The sequence below is a fragment of the Hypomesus nipponensis genome, chromosome 5 (assembly GCF_054491055.1).
Source record: "Hypomesus nipponensis isolate SF chromosome 5, ASM5449105v1, whole genome shotgun sequence".
In the NCBI taxonomy this organism is placed as follows: domain Eukaryota; kingdom Metazoa; phylum Chordata; class Actinopteri; order Osmeriformes; family Osmeridae; genus Hypomesus; species Hypomesus nipponensis.
Genome location: NC_140365.1, coordinates 7,933,699 through 7,951,027, shown reverse-complemented (window position 1 = coordinate 7,951,027; position 17,329 = coordinate 7,933,699). Strand labels below are relative to the sequence as shown.

The window sequence follows — 17,329 nt, the reverse complement described above, 5'->3', positions numbered from 1 at the left end:
TCGTGACTCCCTGCACCGGATCTGGCGTTAGACCACTCTATTCGTCTGGAGGGATCCTTAAACTCATTAATCTATCGGGGGGAGACTCAGTGAGGGAGACCTCACATCTGTGTCTAAAGCCATGCCAAAGAGGAAACAATAGTCTCTACAGAGTCCAAATATACTACTTTTTACCAACATTATACCACGTTTTCTGTTTTCAAGCATTACCATTATAACTAAAGAATAAGAATGGTCTTAAGTTCTGAGAAAGTTCACATGACATGGATGATGTTGATTGCTCTACAAAAATGATATTGCAGGCATAATCTCGAGTGTCGTGGACTGTATAAAGGAAATGACAAGGGTCAAGGCTGCCGAGCTTCCATTGCTGCACCTCGTTAGCTGTGAGCCTGAGGGTAATCACCGACTGTCTGTTACTGTGACTTCCACAGAGAGAGTCCGAAGGCCACTCTTTTATGATACACATGGCCTCTCTGTGAATGACTGTGTCTCGTGTCTCCAGGGTCCTTGCATCCATGGCAACAGTGATTTGAATAGTCTTCAGAAAGCCAACCAACCCACCACTCATTGCTAACCTCCCCCAATAACGCTCTTGGAGAGAATTAATAAATCTGAACTCACAGGTGCAATGACTCACCACTGACAGTTTAGACAGGTTTTGCCGTCATAATATTTGTGTTTGTGGGGGAGGATTGTTTGTTTTATATCAACCATGATGATGTGTGAGCCGTGGGCTGCATTCCTGCAGTCCTACAGGCCAATGTTATGAACATATATTATCACATAACAGAATCCTAATGAGATTAAACATTTCTGAGGTGAATTTACATTGAGATGGATGATCCCAACGGTTAAGGACTGCGTCCTTTGCTCTCTGTGACTCAGAATTACTACAGGTAATAACGTTGAGCAGTATGAATTTACTATTTCACCTGAATGGCCTCATTATGGAAATCGTATTTCTAAAATGACGTCTGAAACAGGGCTTATTAATTGTCTTCATCTTATTTTATGATAGCATGCTCTAATCTTACATGACAACCAGGGACAGCAGTAGAAGAAATAATTTCCAGCTATTTGCTGATACTGCATTTTACAACCTGGCTGTATAAATCTGTGACAATCTTACCCCTCTCTCAATTCCTCATTCTTCAGTGGAAATGTGTGTAGTAAGTAGCAGTCTCCCCTTCAGCTTGGAGTTAGGTCCCTGTTCTGTGCCTGCTATGAAGGCTTGTTCTGGGAAAACATGTCTGAGGGCCTGGGCTGTCAGATAATAATTGTCCAGATGTGCTGCTGGAGTTGGGTTGCTGAAGGATCTCCAGGGTGGAAATGACTCAGACACACCTCTCAAAGCTTGTGACTTTAGCACCACTGGCCAGACATCTGTCATGCATCATTTGTACTATGGAATAAATGTTTCGGTTTCTCCATAATAAAATAATAACTTTAACTGTAGCTATATAATTATATATTATGTACTATCAATGCATATTTTGTAACAATTTCTATATATTTATCTGTCAACTGCAACCTTTATATTTACACAGATATATGTTCCAAGGCAGATTTATTTAGCTATTTCTTTGTGTGGATTTTATGTGTTACCTCAGTTTTTTACCTATTCTGTAATTGTCCACTCTGTTACCTGAACACTTGACATCCCTTATCAATAAAGGGATTTGAATTGTAGTAAAATGATGGTTGTAAACATGTGTTGTAACTCTGCACGATCCATACTATGACTATGGACAACTCCTGAGGTAAAACGTTTATGACAAAGTGAGAGAACCACAACAATTTCTTTTGAACTTCCATTACAAAAGTAGCTGCCGATTCAGCCTGTGTTTCAGACCAATCAATTCCATCTCTTAACTCTGCCCACACCATTCCACAGAATATGTGGGTGAGTGCTGGCTTAGCTGAAAAGTTCTCTTGGTCAGCCTCTTTGTACAGTTTTTGAGACAACTTTCCAAACTCTTACTAAAATATTTGTCTTTTGCAACACTCAGGCAGTGAACAGACATTCTAGCATGTGAAAGAGGAAATGGTTGTTAGGATTGTACTCCACCCTTGGCAGGGTAATCTGGACTGATGTTGACGTTTACTTACAAACCCAGTCACTTGAAATTAGCAACATTTTAGCTGTTTGATTAATTGAAGAAAGACTGCATACATGTTTAAAGGGAACTTTATTATATGGACAGTTAGGCCAGGTGTATAGGTTGTTTACAGTACATAATTCTGCAATAACAATGGAAAACATCTGTTTTCCAAGACATTCTTTTAAAATCAATACTCCGACACTGGAAAAATATTAAACACTGAAAATGTTTTTGTAAGCCTCGACATTCAGAAAAATAGGAGGCAGCCCAATTCAACATTTTATGGAATTAATTTCAAACCATTGCACGATTAAGCTTATCCAAACAGTTCACTAGGCTACACCCCTGTGCCGGTGCGAAACAGTCCACAGCAAATAGGAACTGACGTTATTTCAAGAGGACGAATGATGTGGCAAAAATCTTAGGGCGAATAGCAAAGAAATAGTACCAAAGAGCCCGATGTCTCCAATTGGATGACGTATTTACTTTACAGTAAATCATTTCGGATTTGAAACAAGACTCGTATGTTTCTAATGCAAATATCCTACGTTTATGAATATTGTGCCCATTTTGTGGATTGTCACTTTTAAAAATCCACGAACTTGTATTCGTCCGCCTTGCTGAAGTGCACAGCCATTTCCGGATAGTTTCTCTCCTGAGCAGCCTCCATCGCCATTGCAGGTCCAGCCAGGGAGTCAGTGCAGCGGCAGCCGTCTGTCATCAGGGGAAGCGCGCAAGTAAACAGCAAAAGGACGAATAAAATAGCCATCAAACTGACAACACATTTTCAATCAAGACGTAGAGTTTATCCGTTTGGACTTTTTACTAGCCGTTCCCTGGCTGTCCGGCGAGGATCAGAGAGAAGAAGTCGTAGTTTGTTAGTAGTAGGAGAAATAGGAGGAGAGCAGAGGAACCGCCATGGCTCAGATCCTGCCTATCCGCTTTCAGGAGCACCTGCAGGTAGCTAATGTTGAATGAATGGAAGCTATGATATTGTTTTGAACAGTTGCTTTTGGATATGTACGAAACGATTTGTTTGTTGGACTGGGATAATACCATTAAAGTATAGCAGACGTCTGAAAGAAAATGACCTCTCAACAAAATGCTATCATAGCTTAGCTTACGATAGCTAACTAGCACTAGCCATTAGTATGACATATCGTCGATGGTTTCTTGGGAAACCTATGACATTAGCATGCTATCTTACCTTTCTTAGCTAAGTGCGAGGTCACATGAATGAACCAAATATGAAAGCTAATGGTCAACTATAAAGTTAGGAATGTTGTTTTGGCCATCAACTAACTAGGTAGCGAAGTACCTACCTTAGACGACTGTAGCCGACTCGTACTGTACCAACGAACTAGCAAGATACTTTAGCTTTCGCTTGCTTTCCAGTCAGCTTGCTAGCTATTAGTAATTGGTGCTAACCAACAAGAGGCTGGTCGGCTAAGCCGGCTAAGCTAGCTTGCTGGCTACGATAGCTATCTTGCTAAGGAAATAGTATTAATGAAGAGATAACTACGGTAGATGCTATCCTGCTCGTTGTCATTGTCAGATTAATACGATATAGTGTGTGCTACTAGCATTTTGAATTAGTTGGTTAAGAAAACAGCTAGTTAAATACTTTTACTGTTAAGCTTCTTCCACGTATGCTTTAAATCAGGTTCAGCAGGTTACTTGACAAAGCCTCTTTTAAACTAAACTGACTAGCGAGCAACATATTTATTAAAAAGCAAAAAGTGCACATTTTATTGATTACAGGGGCTGCCTTGCCTCACTTGTTGATGTATTTTTTTTATTTTTTTTATCATGAAATGATCTGTATGGCTTATCTAAGTGTTTCGGGATTAGAGCATGACATCAGCAGGTGAAAAAGGCACACCTTCATACTAGAGACCACACAGATCCAAAATGACTCGGTGTGAATGTGGGGTGTATGATAAGAAGTGGATATGGTAATAATGACTATTTTGTGATTAGGGCAAGGTAAACTCTTGAGCATGTTGCATCATGTAGGTCATATCCCATCACTGCTTCCCAACCCACTAGACCTACATGTATTAACCATAAGCCAGCACAAAGATACATTTTGCCAAAGACAAATCCTTGTCATATGAATTTGGGGAAAAAAGAATCCTGAATCTTCTAACTGATATTTGTGGTATTAAATGGCCACACCGACGCTTGCGTTGCGATTCAATAAACCTTAATCTATGTCTGGTTGAGGAAGTGGGAAACGTTTATGCACCTCCAAGCGCATAGATTGTGAGGACTGCTGGCTTGCAAGTTCTCTGAGCTAATGAATAAGTCATAGTATGTTTGGTGTTTCTTGAGCAGCCTCAGGATAAGACATGCGATCCACCTACATCTCCATTTCAGGATAATTATCTGTTTTGTTTAAAGCACTTTTTTGGTATCCAAGCATAATGAAGGTTTGTTTGTTTTTGGAATGGCCAGGTTCTGTATTCAAAACACCCCCCCCCCCCCCTCGCTGTCCTCGCTTGACTGCCCGTCCTGATTTTGCGAAGATGGTTTGGTTGTTCCAGTCTTGTGCAGGTGGGGTCACACACATGCTCTTCTGGTACACTCACCCCTGCTCTTGATTAACTAAGCCGACCGCTGCCGTTAGTTATACGGTTAATGCATTAATGAATGCAGATTCATAGAGTATGGTGGACAACAGTGCTGTGCAATGAACAGTTTACTGTTGGGGGGGGGGGGGGGAGTGGGAGTGGGAGTTTCTGTTGTTTTGTCAAGTGCTTAATTGCAGGAGTGGGATTTAGAGAGATTATGGTGGAACTGGTGTACCGGTTATCCTGTCCATTTAAGATGGACATGGCACTGCAGTTGAATGTTGGGAGGTCTGTTTGACAGTGCAAATTCTTTCTCATGCTCCTTGAGTTGTAGATTTGTATCACCAGAAAATCCGATTGTAGGATCACTGTTGCGAGCGTGTCATAGTGCTTTTGACATCATGCTCTGTGTGTTGTAGAGGAAGGTCCTGAGTCAGTAGTCCCTTTTTTCTGTTGGCTTATTCAACAGCAGTCGCACACAAGGTCCCTCTGATAAGGACTGGGGATCTGGTAGCCCAAGTGTGCCTTCTATGATTTCTTTGTCGTTGGCATGTCAAGGTCATTTAGTGTGACGAATAACTACCAAAAGGATCGCCTGCCAATATTACTAATGCATGACCTCCTGTACGAGCCGTTTCACGTGTGTTTCACGGCGAGCAGGTCATGCTGAGCATTGGCCACACAGACTGCCCCCGTTAAATGGATGTTTTGAAAGCGGGACCAGTTTGGAAATGAAGGGAGGCTGTGGATATTTCTCGGCGGAGCGTCACACATGGCAGAGGCTTCTTGGGGGCTGTCTGTCAGGTCTGCGTGCAACATCCCCCCCCCCCCTCGGAAGTTCATCCCTAAGCCCTGGAGATGGGGCTCGGCCGCAGGATCTGCCCGGCGCATCAAGCAGCAGGCTGGGGGGGAATCTCACCCACCGACTGGCTGACGGCAGCCACATGACCCGAGCGAGTCACTCGATACGTCAGCCGCTGGTGTCTGCTGCTGTGACGTCACGGTGCTCCCAGTGGGCAGGTGATGGATGGTTTGCCGCTCCGCTCTCTCTGTGGAGCACAACACAGCAGAGCACAGCCCATGGCTGCTGCAGATGGTCCAGATATAGACAAGCCTGTTTGTTCATCCACCACAGTCAGCACACGAGTTCACCCTGTTTGAACCCAAAAGCCCCTATCAGCCCCCCATGCTGAACATCCATAGATCTGCCAGGGTGCAGGTCTTTATTTATTTTTTACCTCCCATATGGACCTATACACCAGGCTCCCTCTTTATTTGCTGTCCTTTTGCCTGTGTTCTCTGTCACTCATTGCATAGCTTGCATTTTTATACGTCAACCATTTATACAGCTGTGTCTCTCTACCGAGCCCTGTTACAGCCTGCAACCTCTCCACAGCGGTAAAAAAAGAATCTTCCAGTTACTTACACGCACACACTCTTGAGAGTGGTTAGAATATAATGGATGTTGTATCCTATTCATTGGCTGACATCATCATGCTTGGCTTGTGTTGACAAAGGCCCTTGCAAGCAGTATTTTGTTATTGAGAATGGTGTGAAGAGTGAAGTTTCCCTCCTGGAGTGAAGGATTGGAAATCAAATCAAAGTCAATAGTATTTGTGGTTTTACAGGCATTGTTTCAAAGGACTGAAAGTATTTTTACATAGAAGGAAGATTTTTATTAAATATCAGTGCCCGTAATCTTGCTTATCGAAATCATTTGTCGTCGTTAACTAGCCTAAGTACACAGTTCCTACCTTAATAGCCTATCAGATTAGTTGGTTTGTCTTGGTACCGCATTAAATGTTTCTGTACCTAGACGGTCCTGAGACCAGCAGTGTTGAACATCTGTTTTTGACTATTTTGGCTTATTTCCCTACAAGCTCCCACGAAGCTGCTTGTTATGATTCCACTGCATGTTATATTGACCGTATCAACGTAGCTTGTTGGAGTTCGTTATTGGGGTACCCGTGTCACAGTCACTTCAGTGACATCTACTACACAACATTTACATTGCAGTGCTCGTCTGCTTTGAAGCGTTCGCCCGCAATAAAAACTGCTTTTGTAATTGAAGACGGGGGGGGGGGGGGGGCACTTCACAACCCGTAACAAGTTAAGTGGAGGAGAAAAAACCTCCGGGTGTGGTTTATGGCAAGCAGCTTTTTTTAAATGTCACTTCGAAAAGGCCGCCTGCGCAGCAAACTTTGCCCTCTCACCTGGTAACCTGCTGATATCTCGTGACGGGCTTGTGAGGATATGGATTTGCTGAACACTCGACATTCCTGAGCTTCACCCAAACGTACCATAAAGTTAGTCGCTGCATTTCAAGGAGAAAAAAGGGGGGAAAAAAGGCCGCTGCCAGGAAACGGGCCCTCAGCAGAAACGGCTCTGGATGTCGTTTTACAAACGTATGCATTCCTCTTGTCTCCCCTTTCCCCTCGATTCTCCCTCTGTATCCATCAGTGCAGCCGTCTTCCTACCCACCTCTGGGCTGGTCACATGTCACCCCTCGATCGCACGTCGGCTCTGGCGACAGCGCCCGCCTGTTGTTCCAGCCCGGGAGACAATGGGTCAGGGCTTCCTGTTGTTGGCCTGCCTGCTAACTGGTTAGCAGGCCTCAGCACATCACACATCCTCTCCTGGCCTTCCTTGAACTGGCCCTGCGCAGGACGCAGGACCTGTTTGTGCTGAGCTGGGTGCCCTCTTCCTTCGAAGGAAGAGAAAACAAGTCCCATCAGCAGATTGTGGGGGCTCCCAAGGGGTTGAGAGAAAGAGAGGCTGCCTGTTCCTGGTCCAGTAGGAACACACTAGAAACCCACCAGCCTGCCTCAGAGCTGTCACATGTCGGCAAGAATGTTCCGGCTCAGCCCCACGGCCCAGAGCTCTGAACGGGATGACCCCCCCCCCCTCCTCCGTTTAAGGTCACTGGTTCCTGGTAAGGGAGGACAGCAGCTGGAGTGAGGCTGTAAGTGTGTCGTGCAGCTCTCCCTGTAGCAGAGGTTGGAGAGGAGGAAACAAAAGGGCCGGCCTTTTCCCTTGAACGCCCAGTGCACGGACGGCAGCGGATTCCTGTCTCTTTTGGGAGCCCGACCAAACGCATGACTCCACAGTGCTGCCGGAGCAGCTGCGGCGCTCCTCTCTGATCCGGCGCCGTAGTAGCCCCCACCGGCCTCAACGTACGGCCGAGCGCTGAGGTCACCCCTGCACGCCCCCCCCCGGCTGGAGCGGCGTGCCGCTTGAGAGCACGCACGCCCCCGTCAGTCCACGCTTCCTGCTTGCAGTGTCTTGCGTAACCCAAGGGAGCTGTGTGGGAAAGTGCTTTGCAGTTCAGTGTCGTGGCGTCATCAGCGATCCAGTCGAGGATCCTCTGGAGGCGGGAGGAAATGATGTGCGGAGGGGGAGGTGAGGGTGGTGGTGGAAGGTGTTTGCGGGGCTGGTCGTGACTCCCCCTGGCCTTGTGGCGTCCTGCTTTCCCACAACAAGCGCCGTCTGCACTGGCTATCATCACTCCTCACAGGGAGGGCTGGCCGCGATCCGGCTGCTCCTCTCCTGTCGCACGCTGCTCCCCTCTCTCCTCCTCTTGCTTCCACCCCGGGGCTCTTTTCTCCTCATGTTGTGCTGCTGAGATGGTGAACTCACTCGAGGACACTGCCCGGATAAATATGCATGTCACGCTGCGGCAGCCATGACTCTCTCTCCCTCTCTCTCACATCTCTCTCTCTCTCCATCTCCCTTCTCTCACATCTTTCTCTCTCCCGCTTCTCTCATCTCTCTCCCCCTCACTGCCCCTCTCTCCCGTGAAGAGCTTCTCTCTCTCGTGCCCTCCCCTGCTGGGCTGGTCGACTCGTCATATTTAATGCAGTGATTCGGCGGTGTCTGGAATCAAAGGCCTGGAGCCAGCGTGTTTGCCACTCTTTGCCCAACAGGTAAAGCGACCCCCATGCAAGTGAAGACGGCTCCTCGGCCTCATGACTTATTAAATGAGTTTCCAGGTTGTGCCGACTGGCTAACTGGTTTTTGACCTGGTTTCACCTCGAAAACGGGCATGTTGATGGCACAGCCGTGTTGGCACACGCTTCCATGGAAATTGAGTCAACAAGACTTCCTGAAAGTTTGGTCTGGCACTGTGCAACATCTGTCAGTCTGAGGAGAATAATTTTATTCCATTCATTGTTCAGTGTTTTTTTTTTTATGAGGGTTTTCAGAGTGCATAAAGGGTGTCCCGCCCCCCAGAACACAGCCAGCAGATGGAGGATGGAGAGGGTAGAGCAAGTAAATCTGTCTAGACTATTGTTCAGACAGCGATGCGGTGCGGATAACTGTGGCCTACAGCCTCTCCAATGAAGGATATCCAGCCATCGGGATTACCGTGGCATACGAATCCTGATTCCCAGGCACTGATTCATTGAGTGGCGCTAGAAAGACCAGCCATTTCCAAGGGATTACGCAACAAAACAGTTTCGAAAAACGCATGTGGGTTTAGTTCAAAATGTGTGGCTTCTCACAATGTTTGCCGAGCCCATGACAGATGCTAGGAGTTATGTAACCACATGCGTATCGCGTCACTGAAAGAGTCATGATATGGGTCCACCATTGGAGGTTATCTCTAGGGAAGTGGTGGCTTTTGTTGTCTGGGAGTGCCTTTTTAAATACGGCTCGCTTTAGTAGGGGATGAATCATATTGGCTCGAGGCTAAAGCTGCAGCTTTACAATGTCTACTGTTGGAATCGAGTTCACCTTTTTCAATGCACTCCCACACAGACTGCCCTCTACCAGCCAATGACAGACAAGCCAGGTTCTCCTGGCAGCCAATGAGTAATAAGTCACACTCAAATGTCAGGGTTTTCTGTGACGATACAGCCGAGCTCTTGACTAAAGAATATTGCGCAATGTCTCTCCCAAAAGGACTTGTGTCGCTGGCTATGTCATTGAACGGAAGCCAGGCTCCACACCAGTGAAAGAATGTGGGTGGGGGAGGGTGTGTCCTCCCATTGATAAAAGATGCTTCTGGTTTCGTTGGGGCCTTCCAAGAACTGTGGTTTGCGGTGATAAGTTGTCGGCCGGAGTGGCACCTCATTGATAACGGAGAGTCCAGACTGGGGGAGACCAGCAGCTATGTAGGACACGCTGTGGTCTCTCTCAGCTACAGACCTGAGGCCCCATTCAGTCAGAACCAGGTTAAAAGGTTTTTTTTTTTTTTCGTTTTTTTTTCAACCATCCACTCCGGAGGCCCATGTTGTTGCCTTGATCCCACAGATAATTGTGTAGAGGATTCTTCAGATGTATTTAATGACCTTAGTATCGCCCCCTTATATGTGAGTCGTTCCAGTGAACCGTGGGGGGTGATTTGTTTCCGTGATCGTGTAGCAGAGATGTGCCCCGGAGCAGCTAACGGTGAAACATGAAGTGCTTCCACCCTTACCCCGACCTCTGCCCCTCTGTCAGGCTCATGGGGAGACAGCAGGGATGTGGCTAGCTAGCAGCTACCTCGCTGGGAACCTCCCCTTTGTGAGCCCTCCACCAACCTCCTGTCAGTGCTGCTGGCTACGTGATGCGCGATAACAGTTGAAGCTTGGGCGTCATCTTGGCTGCTTTCCTTCTCCCCGGAGCCTCAGATGTAGGCGCATCTGGCAGCCCTGGAGCCTTGGTCTGACACACACACACACACACACACACATACATATATTCACACACTCACACATAGAGGGGCGGGGAAAAAGGAGCTAAAACAGAGAGGGATTCCTAACTAGCGGATGAGCTAGCCGAGGCGCGTTCCTCCCCTCAGAAACAGAAGGGAGACCAAATGTTGCCGTGACCCCTGCTCTGTCACGGATGGACACGGAACAGAACGACACCATGCTTTCCTCAGGCCCTGTGTCCCCACGTAGGACTGTGGCTCTGCCAGAGAGAGAGAGAGGGAAAGAGAAAGAGAGAGTGGCTGGCCGGCCGGCCATGGAGTGGTGGCTGTGAGGCAGCTGGTGTGCCGGTGCTGATTCACCTCCCAGGCCTGTGTTTTCATGCTGGCTAGCTCCTCGTGTGCGCTACGGCATGTTGTTACTATCCACTACCAGTTCAGCAGCATGTCACAAAACGAAAGCACTGAACACTCGGACGAATCAAGGAAACAGTTTATCAAACTCGTGAGGCAGAAATCTGACATGGATGATCACCTTAAACCTCGAACCCCTGTTCAGCATTTCAGCATTAGGTGTGGAGGAGACCTGTGCTTTGTAGCTGTGTACCACCATCTCACATGGGTGAGATACTGGCACTCGATGGCAGCCAAAAGGAAATCAAGTCTCTCAACTCAGATTGTGAGCAAGCCAGTGTGTTTCTGTGCTCAGTACTGAGGCCAGACGAGAAGCCGGGCCAGACTGATATCACCCCATCCGAGGGGGCCTGCCAGGGCCTCGCTCCGTGCGGGGTACCACTCCGTGTCAGCCTCGGTGACATCACCAGCCAGACCCCCCCCTCCCCCCCCGGAGGACAGAGCAGCTGAGCATCATGACATGACATGCTTGTTGTTTTGCCGTGGCGTCCGCTGCAAGCTCATGAAATCAGCTCCAACGCTGTAAACGGCTTCGCCTTCACCGCCAGCTTCTGTACTCAATAAATCATGGAGCCGTAGACCTGCTTTCACTAGAGACCTCCAGATAATTTATGCCTCGCTGTTGAATTGTTTTTTCCAGTTTACCTTGGAGGCTGAGAATAAGTTCCCCTTCCGGTGTCTGAGTTTATGTTGCACTAATTGACGGGGAAATTTAAATGGGAACGTGGTTGATTTCCCAGTGCTAGCTGCCTGAGATGACCCCATTCCACGCTGTGTGGCTGTTCTGGTACAGGTGAACCTCAACATGGCAAACGTTCCGGCGCCTTCCGCCCCCAGTCTCATACTGCCTGCCCTGAGCTCACGTTCTCTCTCCCCCCCCCCTCCCTCCCCCGTGTTCAGCTCCAGAACTTGGGGATCAACCCGGCCAACATCGGGTTCAGCACCCTGACGATGGAGTCTGACAAGTTCATCTGCATCCGGGAGAAGGTGGGCGAGCAGGCGCAGGTGGTGATCATCGACATGGCCGACCCCAACACGCCCATCCGCAGGCCCATCTCCGCCGACAGTGCCATCATGAACCCCGCCAGCAAGGTCATCGCTCTTAAAGGTACGGCAACGCCGCACGCTTGCCTCGCGCATCGTCGGCAACCAACAAACACAAATTCACATTCATTATTGTGTCTACGTTAAATGCTTAGTTTAGCCCCTTTTGGGGTCCTCATGGTTGAGTTTTGGTTTGTGTGTGTGTGTGTGTAATGTAGCGACATTTGTCCATTATGTGTTGAATTGCATTTTTTTTACGTCCAGCTGTTTTGGTTTTCTTTCGTAAAGTAGTTTGAATTGAATGATCTATGACCAGCAGTAGTGTAATTGTGATACTGTTGTCCAGCAGCCATAATTGCTTTGTCTGTTTTTTGTTTTTGTTTCTCTGTTCTGTACGTTCTTTTTTTTCTTTACCGCTTTCTTATGTGTATGCAGACGGTGAGTTCAAATTTCAGTACACTCAGTTGTGGAAGTTTCAAATCCTGTTTTCAAATCTGGACCGAAAAGGGGCAAATAGCCTGACTTATGACCCGACCCAGTTTTAGTTTAGCTGTGCATTCACGAGCCTTGTTAAACCCCCCCCCCCCTCTCCCCTAGTCTCACCCAGCATCAGTAACTCAAACAGTTCTGTCTTCCTCATTTGATTACGTTATATTGCTGTTTAGTATTCATGGGCCTTCACGTGGGCTCTTATCACCTTCCACACACAAATCTATATATATTTTGTCATTCAGGTACTATGAGATTATATCAATTAGACCACCTAAACAGGATTTGACTTTCACAACTTTATAGCTTGAATGTTTGCATTACATCAATTTTGTTTCTTAGATGTATACATGATTTAGTACCCTTTTCTTTGGAGGGGAGAGAATATATCGGGGGTAAAATTATGATTTCAGTTTAATTTGGTTCCGAATTACGTTGCTTGCCATCCGGATCCATCCCACGACCAATTCCTGTGTTTCTACACGTACTTTTTCATGGCCAAAGTTCCAGATAGGTTCCTCCTTATGTCCGCTTGATACCTCGTCTCAAATAGTAAGAGTCAGCAAAGCTCCTCATGTCCTCGTCGTTCTGACAGCCGCGAGCCCGTCTCCATGGTGAAGGCTGGCCAGGCCAGGGTGCTACCAGACTGTGTCAGGAACAGGGAGGTTTGACCGGGTGCCAAGAGAGGGTTGTGTTGGGAGCCAAGCCCGGCGGGTATTGATCTGATTACTGAAGTGTCCGTTGAGACCTCCTCTCCCAGATGATGATGATTATGAGGAGGAGTGAGTGGGTGGGGGGGAGGGAGAGGGGGTGGGTGGAATTACTGCCAGAGCAGAGAGATTATGAAAGAGGCCTTTGAAGAGTTCCCACTGGGCCTGCCAGGGACAGGGAATCAGATTAGGCATGAATTGATTGGTAGTTAAAGGCAAAAGGCAGTGTGATTGGTTTAGAAGAGTAGATCCAATTTATGTGGGTGCAACAAAAAAAAAAACGACACTGGTCCCTTGCCATCGAACCTAATATGATTTTCAGGTCTAAATAGCTTGAGTAAACAGCTAGCAGGTCTAAAATAGCTTGGGGCTTTTCTTCTACTTCCTGGGATGTCCATGCAGACCCTGGTCCTGTGGTGCTTCATCTCCTCAACTGGCCTTTCACTGTGGCCCTGTGCTTTCCCCCGACCACTTCTATCAACCAGTCAAAGTATTCAGTTATTCCGTTTTTCCATAGAAAAAAACAAAACAAATGGGGCCAAATCTCCCATTTCTAAAGTAAGAAGTCCACGGTGGTAAAGCTGTGTCCCGGGAAACCAAGGGGTCCTGATCTAGTGCCCACCTCTTCCTCCTCAATCAGTCACTACCAACCCCCGTCCCCCCCCGTCCCCCACCTTTTCCTCCCCCACCCTGCTCAGTCTACCCCCGCCCCCCCCCCCCTCTCTTCCCTGAGGGGGCTAGGCACACACAGTTAGCCCACACTGCGTGGCGGTGATCATTCACGTTAAATTGCCTGATCTGGCACCAATCAAAACTCACTTTACCCTTCACATCTGGCTGCAGACATTCTAATTGGTGCACTGCAACCCTTGTCTTGTGGTGTTGGTCTGAAAACGTATGATGACACGGTCACATGATTTCAGCAGGTTTCTGGAAATGCACTGCGCTCTTAATATCTCACTTGCTTTCACTATGGTTAGCGAGCAGGGAACACACTGCTTCTTAATACAGGCTTCAGCTCACCGACTTAATCATGTCATATGCAAAAAAAAAACACAACAACTAATAACCAAAACCAAACCAACTCAGGTGAGTGAACCTTTTTCTAACCCTATTCAGTCGTTGACACATTAACATAATAACAAGACACATAACAACCTAGATCACCGACAGCGATCACTGTTTAAACAACTTTGTCCCGGGGATTTCCACACTATGTGACACAGGCCTTTCTCCCCTCCTGTTGCTGTTCCCACTAGTATAAATCCTGTCCCTCCCTCCTGTATGTTTAACTGGATGCCCGATGTGTTAGACCGTAGTGGTTGTATCATGTGACGATTTGCTTTACCTTCCTTTGCTACTGTAAGTCCACGGCAGCTGTTCAGTCAGTCATGGCCTCCCTTGCCTGATGCTCTGCGAGCCATGACTACCAACATTTCAGACTTGACTCGGTTATTCAAGTGGAATTTGGTATTTAGCCCACTGCCGCTCCCTCTGTCCTTGCCACTGTGTTTATGGGGAGTGTGTGTGTGTGTGTTTCCTGTCACGACGTGGTCATAACAAGTTCTCCCCCCCTCCCCCCGGGCTCCCGTCTGCGTCCGCAGCCGCCAAAACCCTCCAGATCTTCAACATCGAGATGAAGAGCAAGATGAAGGCCCACACCATGACGGACGACGTGACCTTCTGGAAGTGGATCTCCCTGAACACCGTGGCCCTGGTGACCGACAACGCCGTCTACCACTGGAGCATGGAGGGCGACTCGCAGCCCGTCAAGGTGTTCGACCGCCACTCCAGCCTGGCGGGCTGCCAGATCATCAACTACCGCACGGACGCCAAGCAGAAGTGGCTGCTTCTCATCGGCATCTCGGCCCAGGTTACTGACGCACACACGCACACACACGCGCAGTTATGTATCAAGCCTAAGTAGGGAATTTATCCTTTTTTTTTATTATTATTATATAAAAAAATAAATTAAAAAAATCTCATCACTGTCTAATAAATGAATGTGGCGTTGAACCCTGCAGCAAAACCGCGTGGTGGGGGCTATGCAGCTGTACTCTGTGGACAGGAAGGTGTCGCAGCCCATCGAGGGCCACGCCGCCGGCTTCGCCCAGTTCAAGATGGAGGGCAACGCCGAGGAGTCGACGCTCTTCTGCTTCGCCGTGCGCGGCCAGGCGGGCGGGAAGGTGAGGCAGGGCACCCAGGGCGAGGCTTGGGAGGTCGCTTCCTCCGGACCCCCGCGCCCACCGTAACCACTGCCCCTCTCCCCTCCAGCTGCACATCATCGAGGTGGGCACCCCGCCGACAGGGAACCAGCCTTTTCCAAAGAAAGCGGTGGACGTGTTCTTCCCCCCGGAGGCTCAGAATGACTTCCCTGTGGCCATGCAGGTTGGTATTATGATTCATATTATTATCCTACTTATTATTATTATTATTATGGGCTGGCTGATTGAATGGCAGGCAAGCATCGGCCAAGGACAGTGTGACCTCGTGACTAGCTAGATGGAGAGCATGGGGGGGGCTGACCCAGCTGCCTACTGATGGCTCCTCCCCCTCCCTCCTCCTCCCCTCAGATCAGCTCCAAGCAGGACGTGGTCTTCCTCATCACCAAGTACGGCTACATCCACCTGTACGACCTGGAGACGGGCACCTGCATCTACATGAACCGCATCAGCGGGGAGACCATCTTCGTCACGGCGCCCCACGAAGCCACCGCCGGCATCATCGGGGTCAATCGCAAAGGACAGGTACGAACCTCCCCCCCCCCCCCACAAGCCCTGACAAGGGGCCCCAGGAGGTGGATCCGACATCACCGTTCTTTTCCCTCGCGCTGTCCAACCTCCGTGGGCTCTGCATAATGCATGGTGGTACATGGCGCTACACAGGGAGCTGAAACCCTAGTGTTGTGTCAGTGGGGGCTGTACTGTAACCCGGCCCGACTACAGCTGCTCCTAAAGCGGCTGGCTGGTTCAATACGGCTCCGTATCCCAGCCTTAGTGCTCTGTCTCTCTGGGGAAATTGGAGGAGGGGGAGGGGGGGGGGGAGATGCGTACATCTCCACCCCGCCGGCTTGTTGCCCTGGCGGCCTCTCCTCCGGTACCCCCAACCCCCATACCTAACACTAACATAGCGTCAAGGGTAAGCCCCTCGGAGATGAACAGGAACTGGGAATAAGTCTGTGTCGCTAAACTGAACAATCCCACCCCCCGCCCCCCCCCCCCATCTGTCATCAGCGAGCCAGGTCCCTGCTAGCGAGGAGGCGTTATAAATAACCCCTGGGTGTCGTGTTCCACAGGTGAGAGGGCACCCGCTCCCGACTGCGGAGCGGGGCGGTATCGTGGGCTGGATAACTGGATCCAGCCAGCGCACGAAGAACGGGGCCTGCAGAGCCCACATGAATAATTGAGTGGCTGATCGGAAAGCCGATCCTCGGGGCGCTGTCTGGCCCTCCGTCCTCGCTGGAGGCCCGACTGGGTCTCCTCTCCAACACGGCTGGCCGCGTCTGCGGGCCCCGCCGGGGTCTCCACACGCAGGCTGAGTGACGGGCAGTGGAAGCGCAGCGCCGTAAAGCCTTCGCCCCTGCCACCGGGGAAACCCAACGGGCGCTCTTTCTTTCCCCCCCCCCCCGTCTGCCGGCCGGTTTAGCAAGCGGCTCTTCACTGGATTTGGCAGGAAAGCTCGCAGTCCCAGCCGAGGCTTAATCACTGTATTTAGTATGTGGTTTTCCTAGCCATGCATCCGTGTGGTTGACGGTGGTCTGGTCTGGGGCTGGACGGGTGAAAGCCCCCAGCAGACGGGTGTGTTGTGGTCCATGGGTGAGGCTGCTCAGAGGAGATCTGGTGGCCGCTGCAGTGGGCCTGGAGGCTGGGTTCACGTCTCTCCTGTGTGTGCTGGAGAGGAGGCCAGGGCCTGGGTTTGGGATGCTGTGTCAGCACCGTGTGGCCAGCCAGCCAGGACCAGCCTTAACCTTGCTCTGGAGAAATCCCCCGTTAAAGAGATACAGCAGGGAAGCTTGTCCCACAGAAACCACAGAGGATGGGGAGGGAGGGGAGGGTAAAAAAGAAAATCGACGGGGAGGAGAAAGGGGGGAGCTGGACCCTTACCAGCACGTGATGGAGGGAGGCGCTGCCTGCCGCCCTCAATCCTCTTACTGCTGACTGGCTGAGGGGAAGGTTCTCTGGACCAATCAGAGCCTTTCACACCCCCCCCCCTCCCCCCCACATCATCCGCCTCGCTGTGCCCTGTGACGTCAGCGCTGCGGTTTTACTACCGTGTGATTCTGGGACAGTCGACACTGCCGCTTATCTGTCCGCTGTTTGGAACAGCGCTGGCAGGCTTGTTCGCCCCCCCTCCCCCGCAACA

At 49.4% G+C, this 17,329-nt stretch overlaps 1 protein-coding gene across 2 annotated transcripts in view; it reads left to right on the top strand.

Moving 5' to 3' along the window:
- Positions 1-2,794: 2,794 nt before the first annotated feature.
- cltca (clathrin, heavy chain a (Hc)) overlaps positions 2,795-17,329 on the top strand; it is a 30,880-nt gene continuing 16,345 nt past the window's right edge. The window contains exons 1-6 of one of the 2 annotated variants that reach the window (XM_084697702.1): positions 2,795-3,065; positions 11,625-11,832; positions 14,572-14,840; positions 14,992-15,153; positions 15,242-15,355; positions 15,541-15,714. In XM_084697702.1, the coding sequence (XP_084553828.1) occupies positions 3,024-3,065; positions 11,625-11,832; positions 14,572-14,840; positions 14,992-15,153; positions 15,242-15,355; positions 15,541-15,714 (969 nt within the window). In that variant the 5' untranslated portion in view covers positions 2,795-3,023. The remainder of the gene's footprint in view (positions 3,066-11,624; positions 11,833-14,571; positions 14,841-14,991; positions 15,154-15,241; positions 15,356-15,540; positions 15,715-17,329) is intronic. The other variant, XM_084697703.1, reaches the window with a different exon arrangement.